The sequence below is a fragment of the Xiphophorus couchianus genome, chromosome 22 (genome assembly GCF_001444195.1).
Source record: "Xiphophorus couchianus chromosome 22, X_couchianus-1.0, whole genome shotgun sequence".
Lineage (NCBI taxonomy): Eukaryota > Metazoa > Chordata > Actinopteri > Cyprinodontiformes > Poeciliidae > Xiphophorus > Xiphophorus couchianus.
Window position 1 is genome coordinate 22,635,510 of NC_040249.1, and position 21,195 is coordinate 22,656,704.

The following is a 21,195-nucleotide window of genomic DNA, read 5'->3' on the forward strand; positions in this document are numbered from 1 at the left end:
CGTATGAGCTTTTTTTAAGTAAATAATTCATTAATATTGATGAAAAAGTGCTAGTTCTGTTGGCAAACATTTTTCCCGTGTTATACGTTAATTTATCTGCCAAAGGAACTGGTACTTTTTCAGCAATATTAAGGAATTATTTACCTTACGCAAGTAAATAATCTTGCTGAAAAGTTATTTTTAAGTTAATTTCGTCTTATTTCAAGTGTGCTAAGATATTTGCACTACAAACTAGACAAAAATACTTGGTAAAATGTTGTTTTTGCAGTGAATATTTGTGATACTATTGCTACACCAATAAAAGTGACAATAAGAACTATTTGTTACTTATTTTTTTAGGTAACTATGACTACATAGCCCGGCAATCAAAGCCTCACAGACACAAATAATGCTCCTGAAAAAATTCAAAAATTTCCATTTGTAATACACTAAACTTTTACACAGTACAGTTAAACTCCATTTAATAATAAATTTAATTTTATTAATGAAACTAAATTATTATGATAAGAAATTTATCACAATAAATAAATACAACAATATAAGAAATGCCCACCAGTACTTGGAAAAATGTCTTGTCATACGTAAAATAATCTGCCAGTGGAACTAGAACTGGGTTGCTAGGTAACTGGCTGGTCTTGGCTGGCGTTGCTAGGTAACGGCGCAGGGACAGTTGACTTGAAATAATCTGCCAATGGAACTAGCACTTTTTTGTCAAAATTTAGGAATTATTTACTTAAAACAAGCTCCTATGTTTTGCTCAAAAGTTACTTGTAATTTAGTTTCGTCTTATTTCAAGTGAACTAAGATATTTGCAGTGGAAATTAGACCAAACATACTTGGTAAGATTTTGTGTTATGGCAAAGTAAATACTGAACATAGTAGCTGTGTTTCCGTTGATAATATTTGCGCAAATTGGAATTATGAAAATAAATTTGCTTAGGATGAAGTGGATTTTTTTCGGCTGTTTAGAAATTAGTTTATTTCGCAAAACTGTAATGGAAAAACTTTTGTTGCATGTGTTCAACAACCGGATGTTACTACTGGAGGGAATTAAGGAGACAACAGGAAGTGGTTGGAGGACAATAAATCATCCCAGAAGTCATTGCGATAAATGATAATATTGTTGTTTTGATACCATTTTCAAGTAATACAATGGTAATCAAAGATTATTAAGCTTTAAATTGTAATGAACATTTAACACTGGAACTGGAAGACATTTTAAATATCCAGAAACAACAAATAAAATGAATTTTGAAAACAAAATTATCCCTCAAAAGAAGGTGCTAATTGAGACCAAAACACCAAACTGAAGATTTTTTATCATCCAGTTTTTGGTAAAAAAAAAAAAAGAGAGAAAAAATAAAAAAACAATAAATCATGCAAATGGAAATTATTGATGTTTTAAATGATCAAGAATTAATTGATTATTACTTATTGCGACAGGCATATGCAGCATGTTTTTTTAGTGACTTTTCTCATGAACAAACTTACTCAGGTGTGATTTTAATGCCGTTTAACTTAAACACCACAATTGCAAAATTGTGTTTTTCCGGCATTAGCGTTGAATGTTGACAAAGTTTTGAGCTCATTTGTAACGGAAACCCAGCTTCTCTGCCACACACTGCATCACATAAAACTAGTTAATCAACTATGCAATTACCTACTTAATATCACCAAGCCCACGTCTAATGAGGATGTCCCCCTCTTTACGACTCGTTTAGGTGTTGCTGGGTATTTACAGTCAGTTGTAAAAAGTCTGGAGCTGCGTTCAGACACAGAAACAGCCGTGGAGGTCAGGCGGGATTAGTTTGGCTTGGAACTGCATGTTTGGTCATAAGGCATTATCCAGAGGTCAAAGATCACAGCGGCCTCACTTGGACGACGTTCACCTGCGAGGAATCTCCGGCCTTGGAGGTGACATCGAACTGCTGGAAGTTGTCGCTGGTGATGATGAAGACGATGGAGGAGGAGTTGAAGGTGACCCTCTTCTTGGGCCGGTCCCTGGAGTCGCAGGCGCTGGAGACGACGATGGGGCGGACGGGGCGTTCGGCGGGAGTCAGCGGCCGCTCTTTGAGGTTCTGCTGCAGCCAGGAGATCTTATGGAAGAGCCGGGAGCAGAGCAGCTGCAGGAAGTAACGCCGGAACTGGAGGAAGAGGATGAGGAAAACAGATGATGATGATGATCAGAGGTGAGTAGAGAATCCAAAAATTACACTCAAGTAAGAATAGCAATACTTCATCATAGTTTTACTCAAGTAAAAAGTTGCAAGAAATTACATAAGTAGGGGTAAAAAAGTATTTGGTAGAAAGTCTACTCATGTACTGAGTGACTCATCAAATTATCAATCACTTCATATTTAAAAATTACGTCATCAGATAGATTAAAATATAAAGTTGAGTGGAAATATTAGCATTCTACGGCTCAAAATGACAATAATTCATACAAGTAACAAAAAGTAATAATAATTTTCCCAAATCAATTTCTTTCAATAAAAAAATTATGAAACTTTAACAAAACCTGCAGGTGTGTTTACTGTGTTGGGTCAATGTTTGGTTAAAATATGTTTATTTTTCCTTCAGTGAGCTGATAATCCAGAAATTTTACTCCAATTAGATTAGCGAGATTTCATAATAAAATTACTGAAGTAAAAGTAAAAAGTACAGCGTAGTAAAAATACTCCTAAAAGTACGTTTTTTCAAAAAAGTTCCAGAGGTAAATGTAACTAATTTCTGCTCAACTGATGATGCCAGTTCTCACTCATTTAGCCGTCTATACAAAGTTTATATTTCAGAGAGCGAACTTGCATTATTTTGCAATCACAACAAAAATACAAAGTCTTTCAAGGTATTTTTGGTCTAGTTTCTCGTGTAAATATCTTAGTACACTTGAAATAAGACAAAACTAAATTGGTATGGTAAAATCCTCTTCTTAAATACAAAATCTTTCACCAATTTTTATGTCATATTTATCTATTATATTTAATTAAGCTAATTTAATAATTTTTAATTAGTTAAAAATATCAATAGTTCATAACGTGTGACAGCAAAGACAAAGAACAGTTCTCATTAACTGAAACTTGAGTTGTACAGTTCACGGCATGGAGCCGTTCAAAAGAATTGAATCGTTCTTGAACAACACATTTTCCTCTGATCACATAAATAATCCTGCTGTTTTCTTTCCATCCGTATTTTCAGTTTTTTCTTTTGAGTGACCCAGTTTTAAGCCATTTATCCATTATTATTTCAAGCTAGCTGCAGCTAGCTGTACGCGTCGCACTTCGAGCTGACGTCACAGTACATTAACGGTTGTTACGTGCAGTACCTTGCGGACCACTAGGGGCGCTCGCGGACCGCCAGAGGTTTGAAAAAGACTGATTTAGAGGATTACAAACCTTTCTACTCATGAACACGTAGATGAGGGGGTTGTACGCCGTGCTGGACTTGGCGAAGAAAGACGGGATGATGGCCACGGTGGGAGAGACCATGGCCTTCCTGCCGAACGCCTCCATCATGGAAACCACGGCGTACGGCGTCCAGCACACCAGGAAACAGGAAATCATCAGTAGGAACATGGCCGCCACCTTCTTCTCATAGCGCAGGATCTTTATGATCTGGACCGTCTGCAGGTCTTGGAGGGAACGCAGCTGCAGGAATGGAAAGAAAGAGAAAATTAAGACTTTAAAATCTTCAGCTGCAAATCTGAATGTTTCATTTCAGAAATATGAGGTGTTGAATTCAACTCTAGTTTGGAAATCTAATTTATTTTTGTTTGCAGACAACGGAAATCATCACTTAAATTAGGGATGTCCAAAGTGTGGTTCAGGGGCCATTTGTGGCCCTTGTACTAATTTTGTGCTGCACTCAACTACAACTCAAAAGTGACACAAATTTGGCCCGTGGATGTAGATGTAAACTTTTAATTTGCAATCACAGTAAAAAAAAAATGTTACCAACATAATTTTCTTACACAGAAACATGTAAAGCACAAGTTTTAAAAGTTAAAACATTGACAAAAGTTAAAACTGAGTTTATCCAGGGACTTTAACTGAACAGCCGACTTTGCTGAAACCAAATCAGCTTTTATTCTTTCTTAAACTTGGCTAAATACAACAAATGTTTGGAGAGAAAGTCACCCAAATCCCGTTCTTATAACAGAAAATAAATTAAATTTTGAGAGTTGCCTCAGAAGGAAATTTGCTAGAAATTTTTTTTGACTAATCTCAGAAATTTTCCACAAAAAAACATGAACATTTCTGAATTCAAATGTAAAAAATTTTATTTTGAAAGATTTTCTAGAAAATTTCTGAGATTAATCACAAAATTTAAGTTTTTGGCAGAAAAAAAACAAATCAGCTTTTATTCTTTCTTTAACTTGGCTAACTATAGAAAATGTTTTGAAACAAATTGACCCAAATCCCGTTCTTATTACTCAAAATAAATGTATCAAACCCCAAAGAAACTGAAAACTTTTCTTTCTATTTCTTTTATACAGCAAAATTAAAGAAGTAGTAAAATGGCGCCGGTTCAGCTGGCTGCCTGCAGACGCAGCTCCCGTCGTGTGTGTGTTAATCTGTGTATAAAAAAATTCTTGCTGTAACTGCGAAATAATTTCCCTGCTGGGATGAATAAAGCAATTCTTCTTCTTCTAAAAAAAAAAAAAACTCAGAAATTCTGAGCATAATCTCAGAAATTTTCTAGAAAAAAGGACATTTCTGAGCTCAAAAGGTCAAAAGATGTATGAGTAAAAATTTTTTTTTGAAGTTTTCACATTAATTAAACTTTATAAAAGAAACTTAAACATTTCTAAAATGCAAATGCTATTCTAGAAAATTTCTGATTTTAATCAAAAAAATGTCTGAGTTCTTGGGAAAAATGTACTTGTTTTAGACCTAGAATAAATATCGGGCTACTTTATTTTCAGTTTTGGCCAAAGTGGCAAAAAGTTTGGACACCCCTTTGAACATCTGGGCTTTTCTAACACGGTTTCAGTCTGTTTATGTCGTTTGTCATTTTCTTCCATCTTTGCATCAATTATGACCAATTTTCCTTGTCGACTCCACATCATGATTCTGCCACTACCAGAATCCCAAGACCATCATATTACTTGAAAATGGTCTCAAAGCAATATTATTGTTTATTGCAATAACTTCTGAGTCTATTTTTTGTTATTAATTATTGTAACAGGTGTATTAATAAGACTGTCTTAGAAAAACAGATTGACTTTAGTCAGAGGTTTCTTCAAATTTGCTGCATTACAGACTGCTACAGGAGATCTTTAAAGAATTTTCCATTAACATGAGTTCAACATTTACATCTTTTTTATTTCAATTTTAATTAAAAAGTGAGCTTCTGCAATCATTTAATAACCGTTTTTAGTGGTTTAATTCTTAGATTTTTAAATTTTTTCTCCATTTCCATGTTAGTGATCTGCTGCTCTCTCCAGATCTTTAGACACCTGATGGGTTTTTCTGTGTCAGGAAAAGCAGGCCAGCTGCTCTGGAGTGAAATCTCTGCAGCGTTCAGAGTGTTTTTTGTTTTTTTTTTCTTCTTTGAAGATTTTTCCGGATCGCCGTGAAGTCCTCTCAGGTTTCGGCGCCGTTCTGGGAATTTTCTGCAGCTCGAATTCGGGGGCCTCAGAGGAGGGAGCTGCTCACACTTCCAGCAAAATGGTGAATATTTCAGGGAGGAAACTGTGATTCACAAAGACATGTGGGTCACTTGAACTGAATTAAGACTGGTTTTCTTTATATTTTACATGCAGATTTAATGTAATGAAAAAAATCTCCACAAGAGTTAGAAAGTGTCAGCATAAAGAAAATCCATAATTGAGTCCATGTTTTCAAAGGAATAACTAAACTTGAGGTTATTTCAGGTAACGTTTTCAATCTGAGCTCACTGTGGGAGATACTAAAGCAGAAGTGATGAAATGAACACAACGAAGTGGAAATGTTATCCGAGCGCAAACAATTAGAGCAGCTGACCTAGAAGACGTGACATTTAAAATCGTTAAACAAACCAGGGCGATAGGAAGTGATGTGGTATTTGTGCTTCAGGAGTCTAGAAACTGACCACAGCTTATGAGCACTAAAGGTTTGTTATTTATGTTTTTTAGCTTTACGTTTGAGTCAAACTGATCTGGAAGTGAAATGTCTGGTGATGAGTATATTTTATCTTTTGGTGAAATGGCTCTCTGCCCTGGGCGGCACGACATGAAGGGCAGCAAAAGGCAGAAAATATCACCCCAATTTGGTTTTTCTGTTGCTTATTTTAAGTGGGACCTATTATGCTTCCTTGAACAGGTTAGGATAATTCAATGGCCTAAACAAAACATGTTCATTATTTTTTTCCACTAAATCATTCTTAGATACTAAGATTTTCGTCAGAATGAGCCGTTTTAGGGTCTCTTGTCACTTTAAATCCTAGAAAGCTACTGCCAGCCACGAGCCCCCAACTCAACGTTTCACTCACACCTGAAAATGGCTGCAAATAGATGCGCAGCTGTACAACCATACATCTTTGAAAAGCAGAAGTGGAGCCTCCTGTACAACCAACAAGAATGCAGTAAGTGGTTTCTGGATTTTAAGTCAACAACAAAACACTTGTCTTTTTCCGACAGCCATTGTACAGCGCAAACAGAGGTAAAACCAGCTGACCAAACATGCTGGAGTTCCGTTTGGGTTGCTAGGTAACAGACGGAACTCTGCTGGGATTGCTAGGTAACGGACAAAGCTCTGCTAGGGTTGCTAGGTAACAGTGAGGTGCCTGCTGATTTGTGACTTGGCAATCTGGAGGTTTTTGAAACAACTCATTTTCCAGACGTGTATTTTTAAAAAATGCTTGGTTGGTTTTTAGAAGTAGTTGAGACCCAAATGGAAGTACAAAAACAAGAAAAAATTTAATTTTGCATAATTGGCACTCCCCTGTGGTGTGCCCAGTGGAAATGTTGTGATTACTTATTGCTGTGATTAATTAAATAGCTATTTCAGTATTTTTTAAGGGAGTTTGAACCACATTTATAAATCAAAACTTACATATTTAGACTGTTCAGACCACATCTGAATTACTCTATGCCAAACAGAGATTCTGTCAAATAATGTTTGTAATTTATGAACCTTTAATGTATTTGTGAAAACACAAATAGAGGACAATTTCAAAGCTTTCTTGAACTGCTTTAGATTAAAGCAAACATGCAAAGCGCAAAACATACACTTGTTACATACATGTTTTATGTTTATTTTAATATCAATCTATAATTTCAGTTACATAACAATAAACTATTGTTACAGAAGAGTTTTTGTTACCAAGGTAAATTTTCTCACTGCTTTTAGTGGTTCTTGCCTGGGTTTGAAAGAGCAGACTTTGCTGTATAATTGTACTTATATAAAGATGAATGATGAGTTTATTGTCTGTGTTCATTTTCTTTTTATGTAATTACTTTGTTTGGTCAAAGCTTCATTCTGGTTCCTTCCTGCCAGTTTGCAACTGTTCATTCACATTATTTCCCTCCTGTTACATTTTAAAGCTTCACACCTGCTTTTTGTCTGGATGTAATTTGGATAATTTTAATTTTTTGCCTGTTTGGGATTCTTTTCTTTCTGCTTCTGCTCACTGTGAGCTTAATGACCATTTCAGTTTGGATCTCTCCTGCTGTCTGCTCTGCCAGTTCGGTCCGTTATTGTTGTTACAGTGGCAGGAGGAAACCTGTGCTTTAATGCAAAACTGCATCCAGCATTGCTGTGATGATGAAATCCTTATCACAATGTTTAAACTGGCAGTGGGCGATGATTAACTTCATCGATTAATCAATCAAATTTTTTGGTTTTTGAAAATTGAATTTCTTTGAAAAAATTAGATATTTTTCAAAAACACTGTTTCTAAAATTTAATTAAAAACTAATTTATTTCCATTTCTATATTAATGAGGATGTAACTATTTCAAGTACTTAATGGTCTTTGCTATTCAGAATTATAGATTTATTTTGGCTAACTTTAGGCTTTTTATTTTTTTAGTGTGGTTTAAGTGCTAGAGTGAGTATTGAGGAGCCAGACGTTATTGTCAATTTGTTGGGATTAGAGCATAAAACCAGAAAAGCTCTGAAATGTCAGCTTTAGAGAACCAACGGTGGGTCAAAATTAGGAATTTAATATGGTTGAAATGTCACCTGCAGGGAGAATTTATCCCAGCAGAGCAGAAGGTGTGCGTTCTTGTAAAACAATAAAAACATCGTCCGCAGCCTTACCATTCTCACTGTATAAAGGATGTTGCCATAGCAGTAGACCATGATGCCAACGGGCACGAAGAAACACGCAAAGAGGAAGAAGAGGATGAAGGAGGCGTCGTTCGGGTCTTTGGACGCCCAGTCCAGGGAGCAGCCCAGCTGGTGGATCTCTAACGTGTAGCGGTTCCAGCCCAGCAGAGGCGCCCCCGTCCAGGCCAGCGAGTACAGCCAGATGTGGGCGATGACCCGCCATGCCCAGGGAAAGTCCACCACCTGGGCGTGCACCACCCGGATGTAGCGCTCATAAGCCAGAGCCGCCAGAGTCATGATGGAGACGATGCCTGGGAGGAGAAAGAGCGGCGACTCAGCGTCTCTTTGGTCAGACTTTCATCACAGTCATCATCGAACTCAAGGTCCGGGGGCCAAATCTGGTTTTAACAACACAATCTGGCACAACCGGCCCTTTAAGAGGATTCATGATTTTGATTTGGCCCAAAATAAAAATGAGTTTGACACTTCTGGTGTAAAACGAATACCGAGGAGTCATTTCAGGGTGACTCTTAAAACTTTTTTAAAGGGGCAGCATGATGTAAAATCTACTTTTTCATTCTCTCATCAGAAACATACCTGGAGTGTTGCTTTGATTTTTTTCATGAACGTTTGATTAATCTTTTCATCTCCATAGAAACCACTCAGCTGTCCAAAACGGCCGGGTGGACGTAGCCCCGCCTTGGGGTGCAGCTCCACCTCTGAACTGCAGTTTCCAAGCTCATGAGCTTCTGCAACTTTTCCACTCAGTTCCTTCAGACTAGCCAGCAGCAATTAGCAAACACCTGGTAGAACTGTGCATCCGCTGAGTTCATTATAGGAGCTACTTCTCAAAAAACTCTGATAAAAAACGTTGTTAAAGGGTTAATAGAGGAGCCATTTTGTGATTACTTCCAGAAGGCTGCGTTTTAAAGAGACAGAAGCCCAATTTCAAGGTGTTAAATATCAAAGTCAAAAAGTCAAATTTCTTTTAAGTCGTATTTGATTTATATAGCATTTTTATAACAACTGAAGTTAACAATTACCTGATTGTGCGACAAAAGGAATCTATGTGGGTCTTAATGCTGTCAATCAACCTCATGTACTCACTGCTCAATGTGCTAATGGCAGAGAAACAACTTACTGTTAAAGATAAAACTGTTTGTCTGCCGTTATCTGTGGTAATGCTAACTAGCATTAGCATTCACCACAGGCTGAGCTAGCGGAAGCGTAGCAGTTAGCAGAGGGCTTGTTTCTGTCAGTGCAGCAGATTTGATTGTCATCAGATTGTTCCAACTTTTAAAAGAAGCACATCTGCAAGCCGTGGGGCAACTTTAAAATAGGGCTGCAACTAACGATTATTTCAGTAATCGATCAATCGTATATACTGATGATTAATCGGATAAAAGAATTGGCAAATTCTGCAGATTTTGCTTTTCAGCATTTTTTATAGAATATTAGAAAGACGCAAATAAAAAATAATTTTTAGATAAGAAAATAAACATTTCATTGTCTAAAATACAACAACATTGCTTTAGTGAACGCTTGATTAAAGCTTCTAGAATGTGGCAAGTTCAGCCCTTTCTGCTTAATTCAACATCAATAGCGTGTAGAGCTAATCTTTTGATTCATATTTTGGCTGAAACTATTAACAACTGGGTAGCAAAAGGTGATTTTTTTAACAGAAACTGAACGAGATGAAGCTAAAACTTCATCTTAAATGAAAAATGTGTACATTTTTTGTACAGTTTTGACATAATTGTCAACTAATTGACGATTATGAAATGATTAATCATGACTATTCACAATGAATGGTTTCAACCCTAATTGAAAATAGATTTTCATCTTGTAGATAGTCGTTTATCTGTTAGTGTTTCAAAACTGACTGAAAAACTCTTGGATTATTTTTATCTTTGTGCTTTTTAACTAAAATATCTCAGTTTTAGTAAAAATCTACTGGATCCCAATACACTTAACAAACGAAACCCATTACACACAGAGTGGTACATTCTGAGCATCATTGACGGTTATTTCACTAATCGATTAATCATGATTAATCATTTCAGTCCTACTGTAAAGTATACAAGTTCCTTTTTTTAAATAAAAACATCATTCAACACTTTTAAGTCAAGAAAAAATATAGATTAGAAGACAAGGAATTCAGAAAAACATCAATAAATAAATAAATCAGATTTCTCAGAGCTTTTGCAGTTTTACAAACGTAGTTTTTTAAGATCTAGCATCGCTACCTCATCTTTTCTTGGAGCTCTTTAATCTGTGTGACCTTGGATCGTAACACAAAAGAATAGATGATTATCAGCTAATTTATGAGTGAACACTCATTTATTTAGCTTAAACTTTCATTATCTTCCAGGTTTGCTTCATTTTGTGAATGTAGGCCAGAGCAGGTTGCCATATCCTGCTGGTGAAATAAGATGTACAGTACGAGAATCGACGTGACCATAAACTTTGCATCTTTTTGATCTGCAATGTCTCCTGTGACATGTTTGAAATGCAAACATGAAAGATAAAAACACCAAAAAACAAACATGTCGCTGCAGTACTGCGCGCTGACAGATGCAGGCAGACGTGTTCCTCACATCCTGCAGGCTCACAATGCAATGTCAGCTAAAGGACGGCAGGATGACAGGAGTGGAGGGCAACTGTCCAGCACTCCCAAAATGAAAAAAAAAAAAAAGGCTAGAAGGGTTTTTCTAATGAGCTCGTTATCACTCAGCCTTCCTCTGGGGCTGGAGGTCGAACGGTGGTGGGAGCCAAAAAGTGCCTGTTCACACTTCATTATTAAATACGGCTCTGCTTATGGTAATGAGTGGGAATGTGTGTCATCCCAACGAGATGTCAGATGCACCAAATAGGCAACTCTTCCTGATAAGGTAACATTTAGGTTGCTGGATGCTCAGTTCTAATCAAAAAAGCTTTCAGGGTCTTTTATTGAGCCTTTTTATACATTATTAGACATTAAAAAGTATAAATAAATAAATCAATTCATTTTTGTTAAGACAGTAAGCATTACATCTGCACGATGCAATGACCTCTATAGTACAAATAAACAAACAATTCAAGTCCTTTTTGTTAAATAAAACAACTAAAATGATGCTATGCTCAGTTTTAATTAAAAAGCATCCACAGCCTCTTTTATGCAGTAGTAGAAATACATTAAAAATGCTAACAAACAATTCAATGTCTTCTTGTTAAATAAGGTTACATCTGCATGACGCAGTGATCCCTATAGTAATAATAAAATGTTTTAATTTAAAAACTGTTTTACAGACCTTTTTATAGAATATTAGAAATCCATAAAAAATTGCAAACAAATAAATTCTTTTGTAAATAAGACAATATCTTGTAATACATTTTAGTAAATTAAATTTAATATATTACGCATTTCGTACTATTTTGGATGGTTGTAGATGTGTGTATATCTAGTGGTTGACTCTTAAATAAAGTATCTATCTATCGATTAGGAGTATAATCAATATCTGGTCGATGGTTTATAAGGTATTAATTGTGTTTTAATGACATTTTTAAGCAAAAATAAAAATGATGAAAACCGTTTTTAAGAAAACATTTCTTCACAGATATTTTCTCACCGAACAGGCTGTTGCTGAATCCGTCCCAGACGCATGTCGCCTGGCTCCAGATCCACCTGCCTTTGACGCACGACGCAAACGTGAAGTTTATCCCGATGACCGACACCAGAAAATCACTCAAACTTATGTTGACCAGCAGCAGATTGGTGGGCGTGCGGAGCCTCTTGAACCTGCAGTAGAGCAAAATCACCGCCACGTTGTTGCAGAACCCGAACACTCCGATGGTTCCGATGGCGACCGCCAGAAGTTTGTAGGTTCCAGCCGCGAACAGGTATCTGTCCGCGCTTCTCTCGGTCTCGTTGGCCGGATTCATCGCGGGGACGCAAACTTGGTTTCCAGCATTGTGAGGCGCACGAGAGGCAAGTGGCAAGGTGCGCTCGCTGAGCAGCCGCGCGCGCGCCGCGCATTCAAACGGACAAGCAGCGCGAGCGCTCTTGAATGAAACTGGGTCAATGTGACGAAGTCAAGGTGGACCAGGCGGGAGTGTTTCCTTTCCGCGATACCTTTCAAATTAAAGCGCAGCGTTTGACCCACATGGTGTGTGACGTCACAAAGGTGTTACAGTGTCGACAGTTTAACTTAAATGTTTCAAATCTTCCTGCAAAGATGCAGAAATCAATGTTTGTGAAGTTACACAGTAAAAAGTTAACTGTAATATTTTTGGTTTATTTAGCCCGTTATAAAGGGGAAAAAACTGTTGGTGTTCATTTTTCAAAGTTATCATGTTATTCAAACATTTACAAATGTTTAATTCACAAACTAAATATTTAGCTTTCAAATCAAATATTTAATTAGAAATCTAAATATTTAGTTACCAAACTAAATATTCAGCTTCCAAATCAAATATTTAGTTAGTAAGCTAATTATTTAGTTAGCTTACAAACTAAATATTTAGCTTTCAAATTAAATATTTAATCAATAATCTAAATATTTAGCTTTCAAACTAAATCTTTAGTTTATGAACAAAATATTTATTTTGCAAACTATCAAGCTCTAAGTTAAATATTTATTTTGCTAACTAAATTTTAAATTCTAAACTAAGTATTTCAGAGAAATCTAGAGAACATATGAAGAAAGTTTTTTTATTACAGAAATTATATAAACCATTTAAGCCATTTAAGAGATGAAGAACGGCAGCATCATGCTGGAGTGACTCTGTTACCTTCTGATTTGTTTGTTTTGTACCTTTTTTCATATTTGTTTTGGTTGGAACGTTATTCCCTCTGGTTTTGGATGCTGTGCACCAGGGAAAAGTTTTGCTCCTACTTTTTAACTATCGGATAATTGTTAGGTTGTGTAACCATGGCAACAACTTGTTATAGCTTTTTTTTTTTTTTTACAACAGGGCAGCTGACTAGTCAGCAGCTCAAATATTACCTGAACTACAAACCCTAAATCCCAGAGGAGCGTGAAAGCCGGTTTCACGGATCATCGGGTCCCAGAATCCATTTCTTTCTAACCACTGGACCAGGAAGTGACCTAGAAAGGAGCAGCAAAAGCAAATGAGGTGGATTAGCATTGTTTGATGATGGTGTCATTCAGGACATGTTGCTGGGAGATATTTCTTCTCCTACCTGGAAATGGAACCGTTAGCATGTCAGGACAGTCATGTGACTGTCGTGGAGCAACAGTCTTCAGTCAGAGGCGTCTTCTGAGTCGTTGTAAGACTGACTGCTACCAGAGATCCATCACAGTCCACAGCCTTTTGGATGAACAAAGTATTTCTGATTTGATTTGATTTGCAAACAGACAAATCAAATCAGTGGACAACTGGTTGAGTCAGTTTCATTAATCTCTCGATGTATTTTATTAGTTAGCATAAAATGCTGTTTACACCTCAGTATTTTTTATTTTTACTTTAAATTCAGGCAACATCGGTCGTCTTCCGTTTCTGACTTGAAACCGTGAAACTGATGAGAACTCGAGCGTCTTCATTTTCCAGGCCGTAGCTCCATTTTCTACTTTTGTTCCCAATAAAGACGTAATCACAGCCCACATAATGGGCTTTAAGCGTTTAATTACATGTACCACTTTAACTGCAGGACCGTCTGGGACACTTCAGATCCAATTAAAAGTTAATTCATTAACATCCAGCGCATTTCACAGATGTTTGGACTTGTGTTTTACAGCCAGTCCAGGTGCAATGTGTGTTTCTTTCATACTCATCATCTCCCTGGAGCTTCTTCTGCTTACATGGAAGAGTTTAGCCGTGAAGTTTAATTACCGTAATTATCTTATGGAAGAATAATGGGGGACTCAGAGCTGGAAGAGGCTGTTGAAACTGTGTCTCTGTGATGACATTAGTTACTTTACTGTAAAAATATTTCAAGTATGGATACAAGCATAAAAATATGCATTCTCACCCCTCATGTTGTTTGTCATTTTTTCCATTAGTCACTTGAATTTCAAAATGGATGCCCAACTTCAGCCTTTTAAACCAATAAAATGTTTCCTATTTTTATGACTTGTATAAACTTTTGATCCCATTAAAAACACGGTTCTACATGGTTCGAAGTACGTAGACTATGATTTGACTCCAAACATGTTAATCTAAATGGTGACTTTAGTGCAAAAATTTATTTTTCATGACATATATTGTGGCCATGTTGGAAAACCAAAAAATTATCAGTAAATATGATTTCTATGGATCCAATTATGTGATATTTGACACCAAAAGTAATTATCTGTAAAATACTTATGACTAATGGTGACGTTCAGGACATGTTACGGTGAACTACAATAAATATTGGCAGTTTTAGTGCAAAACAACATTTTCCTTGATGACAATGGCGGCCATCTTGAATTTTTCAAAGAATGCCTCTGAGATCATCTGTTCCAAGTCTGTGTCAAAGATTTTGCTGAAATATTGCATTTTCTGATATTCTACATGTGTTGACAACAACTTAACCCTCCTGATTTTCTGACATTTCCCTGTTCGTCCGTCGCCTCATCTTGTTCAGAGAGAAACGTGTCACAGCGACATTGTTGGTGTGTGACCCCATTTCTCTGTGCCTACAGGTGGGTTAGAAATAGCAAATCTTCCTCACGCACACACCCCCACACACACACACCCCCACACACACACACAGAGGCAGCAGATAAAAGAGAGCGGGTGGGAAATGTTTTAATTATGCTGCTCTGACTCACTCTGGCGCGGCTCATTCTCCGTTGAAGGCTTTTCGCTGACGGTTCAGACGAGACGCCGCACGGATTTACGTTCTGCTGACGCGTCGTTTTCCACCAAGGGCGCTCAGAACGATTCGCCGCCGCCGCACTACGCTGCTCTGACACGGACTGGGCTTTAACTGAGCCACTGCAGCACAGAGAGGAGCTGACAGGAGACCAGCAGTTAGAGCAGGCATCCAACCAAACAACCAACCATCCAACATTCATCCAACCAACCAAAGAAACATCCAACCAACCATCCAACTAACCAAACATCCAACCGTTCATCCAACTAAACAAACATCCAACCAAACATCCAACTAACCAACCATCCAACCGTTCATCCAACCAACCAAAGAAATATCCAACCAAACATCCAACTAACCAACCAACCGTTCATCCAACCAACCAAAAAAACATCCAACCAACCATCCAACTAACCAAACATCCAAACAAACAACCAAAGAAACATCCAACCAAACATCCAACTAACCAACCAACCAAACATCCAACCAATCATTCCTCCAACCATATATTCCACCAACCAACTAGCCATCCGTTTGTCCGTCCGTCTTTTAATAAATTTTATTCTCTCTTTTCCGTCCATCCTCTTTCTCTGCGTCACGTTCTGATTATCTTTAGATATTTCTCCTGTGGTAGTTGGAACAAAGTTTTCCATATAATATGAAAAAAGCAAAGCGATTACTGGTGTTAAAAACAAACACTTTATTTTTTAACTAGTCCATCTGATCGACAGATTTCTCTCTGAGCTTTTCTTCTTCAGCTCAGTTTTCAAATGGTTGCTTTTTCTGAGCCTCTGAGTTTTAAATGTTGGTCACTTGTTGTTTCCTGTAATTTCTAATCAAATGTCACTTCCTGGTATCGTACAGCCCTTCAGCATGCATGCAAATAACCCACCGCTGCTGCACCCCGCTCCCCCTGAGATGCAATTATTGTTATATTAAAGTCACTGTACTGGGAGTTGCCTGTGTAATGAATATTTAAGTAGCTTTTCACTGTCACAAACCTCCGCACCGCCGCCATGACAGCCCTCTAATAAGCCAGCCCTGCCATCAAACATCTAATTATCATCACTGATATGTGTTTCCTGGTTCTCTGCTGAGGATTCGCAGTTAAACACCATCCTGTCTCTTTGTAAGATGAATGGTGTGGGGCTCCAAACAGGCTGTGAAATTAAAGCTCACTTAGTTAAACACATAGTGTCACAGCTGCAGGCAAAATAAGATGGACTAGATGGCTTTTAAATTCTAATTGGAAGGCAATTTAAGTCAAAAGCGTTTGTGGCAGAGTGAATATAAACAAGCAGTTAAAGATGTGGGTGAGGGAGTTTGAGACCAATAGAGTGATTCAAATTATTTTGTTTTTACAAATGAAGTAAAACAAATGTTATCACGTTTAGATGCTTTTGTATCTTAACTAATTTCTTAGTACATAAAACATGCAGTAGGTCATAAAACAAATTTTCTTTTAACAGAATATTATGCTAACAACATTAATATTAACAAAAAAATTTAATTCTCGATTATTTTCATCTAGCAAACTGAAAACATAAAACATCCTGTTTTAACAGTTACTCGTGGATCAACAGCAACATTTAGAGGACAAAACGCTACTTGTCTCGACAGCACCAAGAGTTTATATAGAAGCGCGCAAAACACCGCTTTTATTTTGATAGTCCACTTCTTTTAATTTTTTATAGTGTAACTTTTCTACCAGCTACTAAATAACGGGGTGTCCTTAGTTTTTCACTGACAACATTTCCCTTTTTGTGGTACCCGTATTAAATGTGCTGCTAACACATTAGAAACGTGGATTTATTCATTCTCACGATAAAAAGTGAAATGTTTTTCATTTTCCAAGGCTGAAGTGAATCAGTAACAACAACATGCAGGCGGACAACTGCTGACATTCCAGGTCCATCTTTAAATCATCCGTGTAATGATTCACTTACGTTACTTTTGTTTACGTCAGCCCAGAGCAAACCAGCGACCCCGTTTCTCCGTGGCTCGGCAGACAGGACATTGTGCAGGCACGTGAAAAACATTTCATTTGGCTATCATTTTATAACCCTGAGCCAAGCATTTTAAAGCAGCAGGTCATCCATTCTGTTCAGGCAACCTGGGATATGTGAAATAAAAGATAACGAACCACAGAGATTTCCTCAAGTAAAATCAGGCTGGAAGGAGAAACATTCCTTTGCAGTGAAATGTGAGCTGTGTGAGTGGGACTTTAAACGTGACTGGTTAAATCAGAATACATTCACATTTATTTATTTCTGAATGCAGAAAAGGTTTAAAGAAAAAAACCCTCTGATGGCACTTAAAATGTCATTTTTAAGACAAAAACTCAGCATGATATCGTCATACTCACAGATAACTAATGAGCATCTTTACAGTGGAAACAGGAGTGTGTGTGTGTGTGTGTGTGTGTGTGTGCGGGTGGGCGCGAGTGTGCGCTCGCACGTGCGTGTGTGTGTGTGTGTGTGTTTGTGTGCTTATTTCACTTTGTAAAATCTAACCAAAGTATTTTTCATGTAGTTCTATTAGTTCACTTGAAATAAAACAAAACTAACTAACAAGTAACTTTACAGATATGATCTTGTTTTAAGTATAAAATCCTTATTATTGATTTTTTACCAATTTTATTCTATTGGCTTATTATTTCACTTATAAGAAGGCAAAACTTATTTTAAGTGAAATAATCTGCCAATGGAACAGGAACTTCTTTCTCAGTTTTAAGGAATAATTTACTTAAAACAAGCTCCTATATCTTACTAAAAGGTTACTTTCATGTTAATTTTGATTTATTTTAAGTGAACTAATAGAACTAGACCCCAAATACTTCCAAATTCATTTTAGTCTCTTAAAGATGAATTTCTACATTTCTAAAAAGATTAAACAGTCGTGAAATAAGTTTATTTTTCTTCCAGGTCCATCTTTAAATCATCCGTATAATGATTCTGGCCCTCGTAAACAGCAAACATTTGAACTGATTTCCCAGTGAGAGCTTAGCATAAAAGCCTCTTGAATTACATTTGGACCACATTCATGGCCGTCACAACCGGCGGCTGCTCCGTTCTCCAAATGACAAAAACAAACATTGTGCCAGCTCCTCTAAATGGCTGCCTGCCACATCGGCGCCACTCTGCATGGGATTAACAGAGCAGATGATGTAAACTTTGGAAGTGGATGAAGCTGAAACATACAGATTTATACATAAATTTCCCCCATTTTATTGCAGCTAATATTTTTTTTAATCCCTTTTTAATTGAGAGCAGAATGTAAATTTGTTCTGCGTTTGTTGTGGAAACATTTGATCCTGATTCTAGCTGTGATGAGACTGTCACTCCTCTTCACTGTCACTGCAGAGTGTCTTTGAGAATTAGCCGAAGGAGCTCAGCTGTCAGTCTGAATTAAAACTTTCCCAGTGCCTGATCTGTGCTGCATCTGTCGTTGACGTGTGAATGTTGCAGCCAAGGTTATTCCAGATGTGAGCAAAAGATTCAGCAAGTTGCTGGAGAAGTTTTCTCCATCCATCCATGCAGAGCTCAAAGTGACTCAAATCCCTTTTTTTGCCGTAATGCCTGAGTTGGGTCGTAACTAGTTACATTTACTTTTGAAAAAATTTACTTTAACGAGTATTTTTACTCCACTGTACTTTTTACTTGAGTAATTTTATTTTTAAGTATCTCTACTCGTGAGTAAAACTTCTGGATTCTCTATTCTCTAACATGTTTTAACCAAAAGTCCACCAGACACACACCTGCAGTTTTTGTTAAAATTTCATTGAAAGGAACTGATTTGGTAAAATATTTATTTTGCCTGATTTCTTTTTTTTAATTCTTTGTTATTTATCTGAATTGTTGTCATTTTCATACTTAAAATTTCCACTTAACTTAATATTTTGGTCCATCTATTGATGTTGTTTTTAAATGTTTAATAATTTGATCAGTTACTCAGTACTTGAGTAGACTTTTTACTGTTTTACTTGAGTCATTTCTTGGACGGCTACTTTTTACTATTACACACATCACATCACATCAGTTCAAAAGGCTAATAAATACATTTATAAACACAAAAACAAAAGATATTGTGAATAATTTCAGTATGTTTTAGTTAATATTATAAACACATGATACAGTTCAAGTTAATTATAGTTTTTCCCCATCAATTACGTTTTTATTTATTTCAGTTAACGGATGTCTTCTCTGTTTAGTTTTTGTTATTTTGTTAGTTTTAGTTAACTATAATAACTTTGCTTTGTGCCAGAAAATCCTCTTGAAACTGGTTAAACTCCTTTAATTTAACTCGGGGTTGGAGTTAGCACCAAGGACGTCCAGAATTAAAACACTAATCACTGAGAGGCAGATTGGAGTCCCACTTCCATACGTGCAAAAAGGCAACTTAATTATGGCATGTCGGCTGAAGTTGAGCAATAATCTTTCAAATGGATTCAGACGAGAGGCCTCCGGATTTACACTCTAACCTTTGTGGTGTGTCTCAGTCGGGTTATGAATAATTCATTATGCTAAACCGTGTCTTGTTCTCCCAGTAATTGGATGAGATTCAGTTGATTGTGTGTGTGTGTGTGTGTGTGTGTGAAGAAGCGTAACGTTGGAGGGGTTCAAACCGAACACGGAGCGCACCGTGGCGAAGGATATCACTGAGTCTGAGTCCCAGAGAAATGTTCCTCTCACCCGGGAGGTCGACCTCCTGGGCGGGGCGGGTAAAAAAAATGGTTTCGTTGTCAGACGCAGATCATGTGCCTGATTGAGCAAAATAATCCTGGATATCCTGGTGAAATAAGTAGAAGTACACTGCAAGAATACAACATTTTACCAACTATTTTCTAGTGAACATATCTTAGTCCATTTGAAATAAGACAAATTAACGTAAAGGTAACTTTTCAGCAAAATACAGAGGCTTGTTTTCAGTAAATAACTCCTTAAAATTGTTGAAAAAGTACTAGTTCCACTAGCAGATAAATTAATTTATGACATGGCAAAAAATGTCTCATTATGAGTTTAATAATCTTTTAAGATATATGCACTAGAAGCTACACCAAAAATACTTAAGATTTTGTGTTTTTGCAGTGTAGAACCACTTGCTGCTGAAAACCTGCAGCATATTTACAAAGATAGCTCAACGTCACAGATGGATAAAGTACATAAAATTTATACTCAAGTAAGAGTGGCACTACTTCAACATAATTTTACTCAAGTAAAAGTAAAAAGTAGCCATTCAAGAAGTTACTCAAGTAAGAGTAAAAAAGTATCTGGTAAAAAGTCTACTCAAGTACAGAGTAACTAATCAAATTATCAGTCATGTAATATTTAAAAATTACATCATCAGATGGACCAAATTATAAAGTTAAGTGGACATTTTGATATTTTAAGGACAGCCCACTAGTTTTTATAATAATATTAATAATAATAATAATAATAATGAAACATCTTTTAGTCGACTTGTTCTCTCTCAGTGCAGATAGGGTCAGAGTTGACCTTGGTATAGAAACTGACATTAAGTCACATATTAAAATGTGTAAAAATGTTAATTAAACTTGTTTTTTCTTTAGAAATAGAAGTTGCTTTTCTTTAAGTTCAAGGAAGTGTTTTGTTTTAATAATCTTCCTGCTTCTGTTAGTTTGCAGTGGGGATGTTTATATAATGTTTCACCTCTCTGAATGTTGGATGTTATCTGCTCAAACCACAGCATAAATACTTCCCTCACCGCTGTAACTTATATCTGCAGAACATTTACATTTTCTGTCAGGCATACTTTATTGTTCTTGTAAATTTTCTGTGCGTTGTGCCTCTGGTAAGGAGAGATAATGCTCTGTACCCTGCTTGAACTTCAAGCCAACCATTGAGAAAATATGCAAAAAAAAAACCAAACATGCAGAATTAAATATTTTGCCTTTTCTTTATATTCAATTCAATGTTTAAATGTGATACAACACACATGTAATACTCATTTTGTATTTCTGCGCAGTTCTGCATGCCAGACTTTGCTTGTTTGATCACAAATGTTCAGGTTGTTGACACAGTATCTGTAAATATTACCTTAGCTACATCTTTCCCAGAAACGCATCCGTGTTCCCCAATGCCAGAATAGATATTCTGCTCATTCTTCTTCCCCCGCTCGATAAAAGGAT

General features: G+C 36.7%; 1 protein-coding gene across 1 annotated transcript; it reads right to left on the reverse strand.

The window, feature by feature from the left end:
• Positions 1 to 1,369: 1,369 nt before the first annotated feature.
• On the reverse strand, positions 1,370 to 12,329 carry opn3 (opsin 3). The gene is made up of 4 exons (XM_028007902.1): positions 11,857 to 12,329; positions 8,240 to 8,559; positions 3,393 to 3,644; positions 1,370 to 2,144 (listed from the first exon to the last, which is right to left on the reverse strand). Exons 1-4 carry the CDS (start codon positions 12,167 to 12,169, stop codon positions 1,860 to 1,862), a joined length of 1,170 nt encoding a protein of 389 aa, XP_027863703.1. The 5' UTR covers positions 12,170 to 12,329; the 3' UTR covers positions 1,370 to 1,859.
• Positions 12,330 to 21,195: the final 8,866 nt, after the last annotated feature.

Coding starts and splice junctions, on each gene's coding strand:
- opn3 (XM_028007902.1), bottom strand. CDS start 12,169: ATGAATCCGGCCAACGAGACCGAGAGAAGCGCGGACAGATACCTGTTC. Junction 8,560..11,856: donor ATTCAGCAACAGCCTGTTCG/GTGAGAAAATAT, acceptor TTCTCCTCCCAG/GCATCGTCTCCATCATGACT. Junction 3,645..8,239: donor TCCTTTATACAGTGAGAATG/GTAAGGCTGCGG, acceptor CCATTCCTGCAG/CTGCGTTCCCTCCAAGACCT.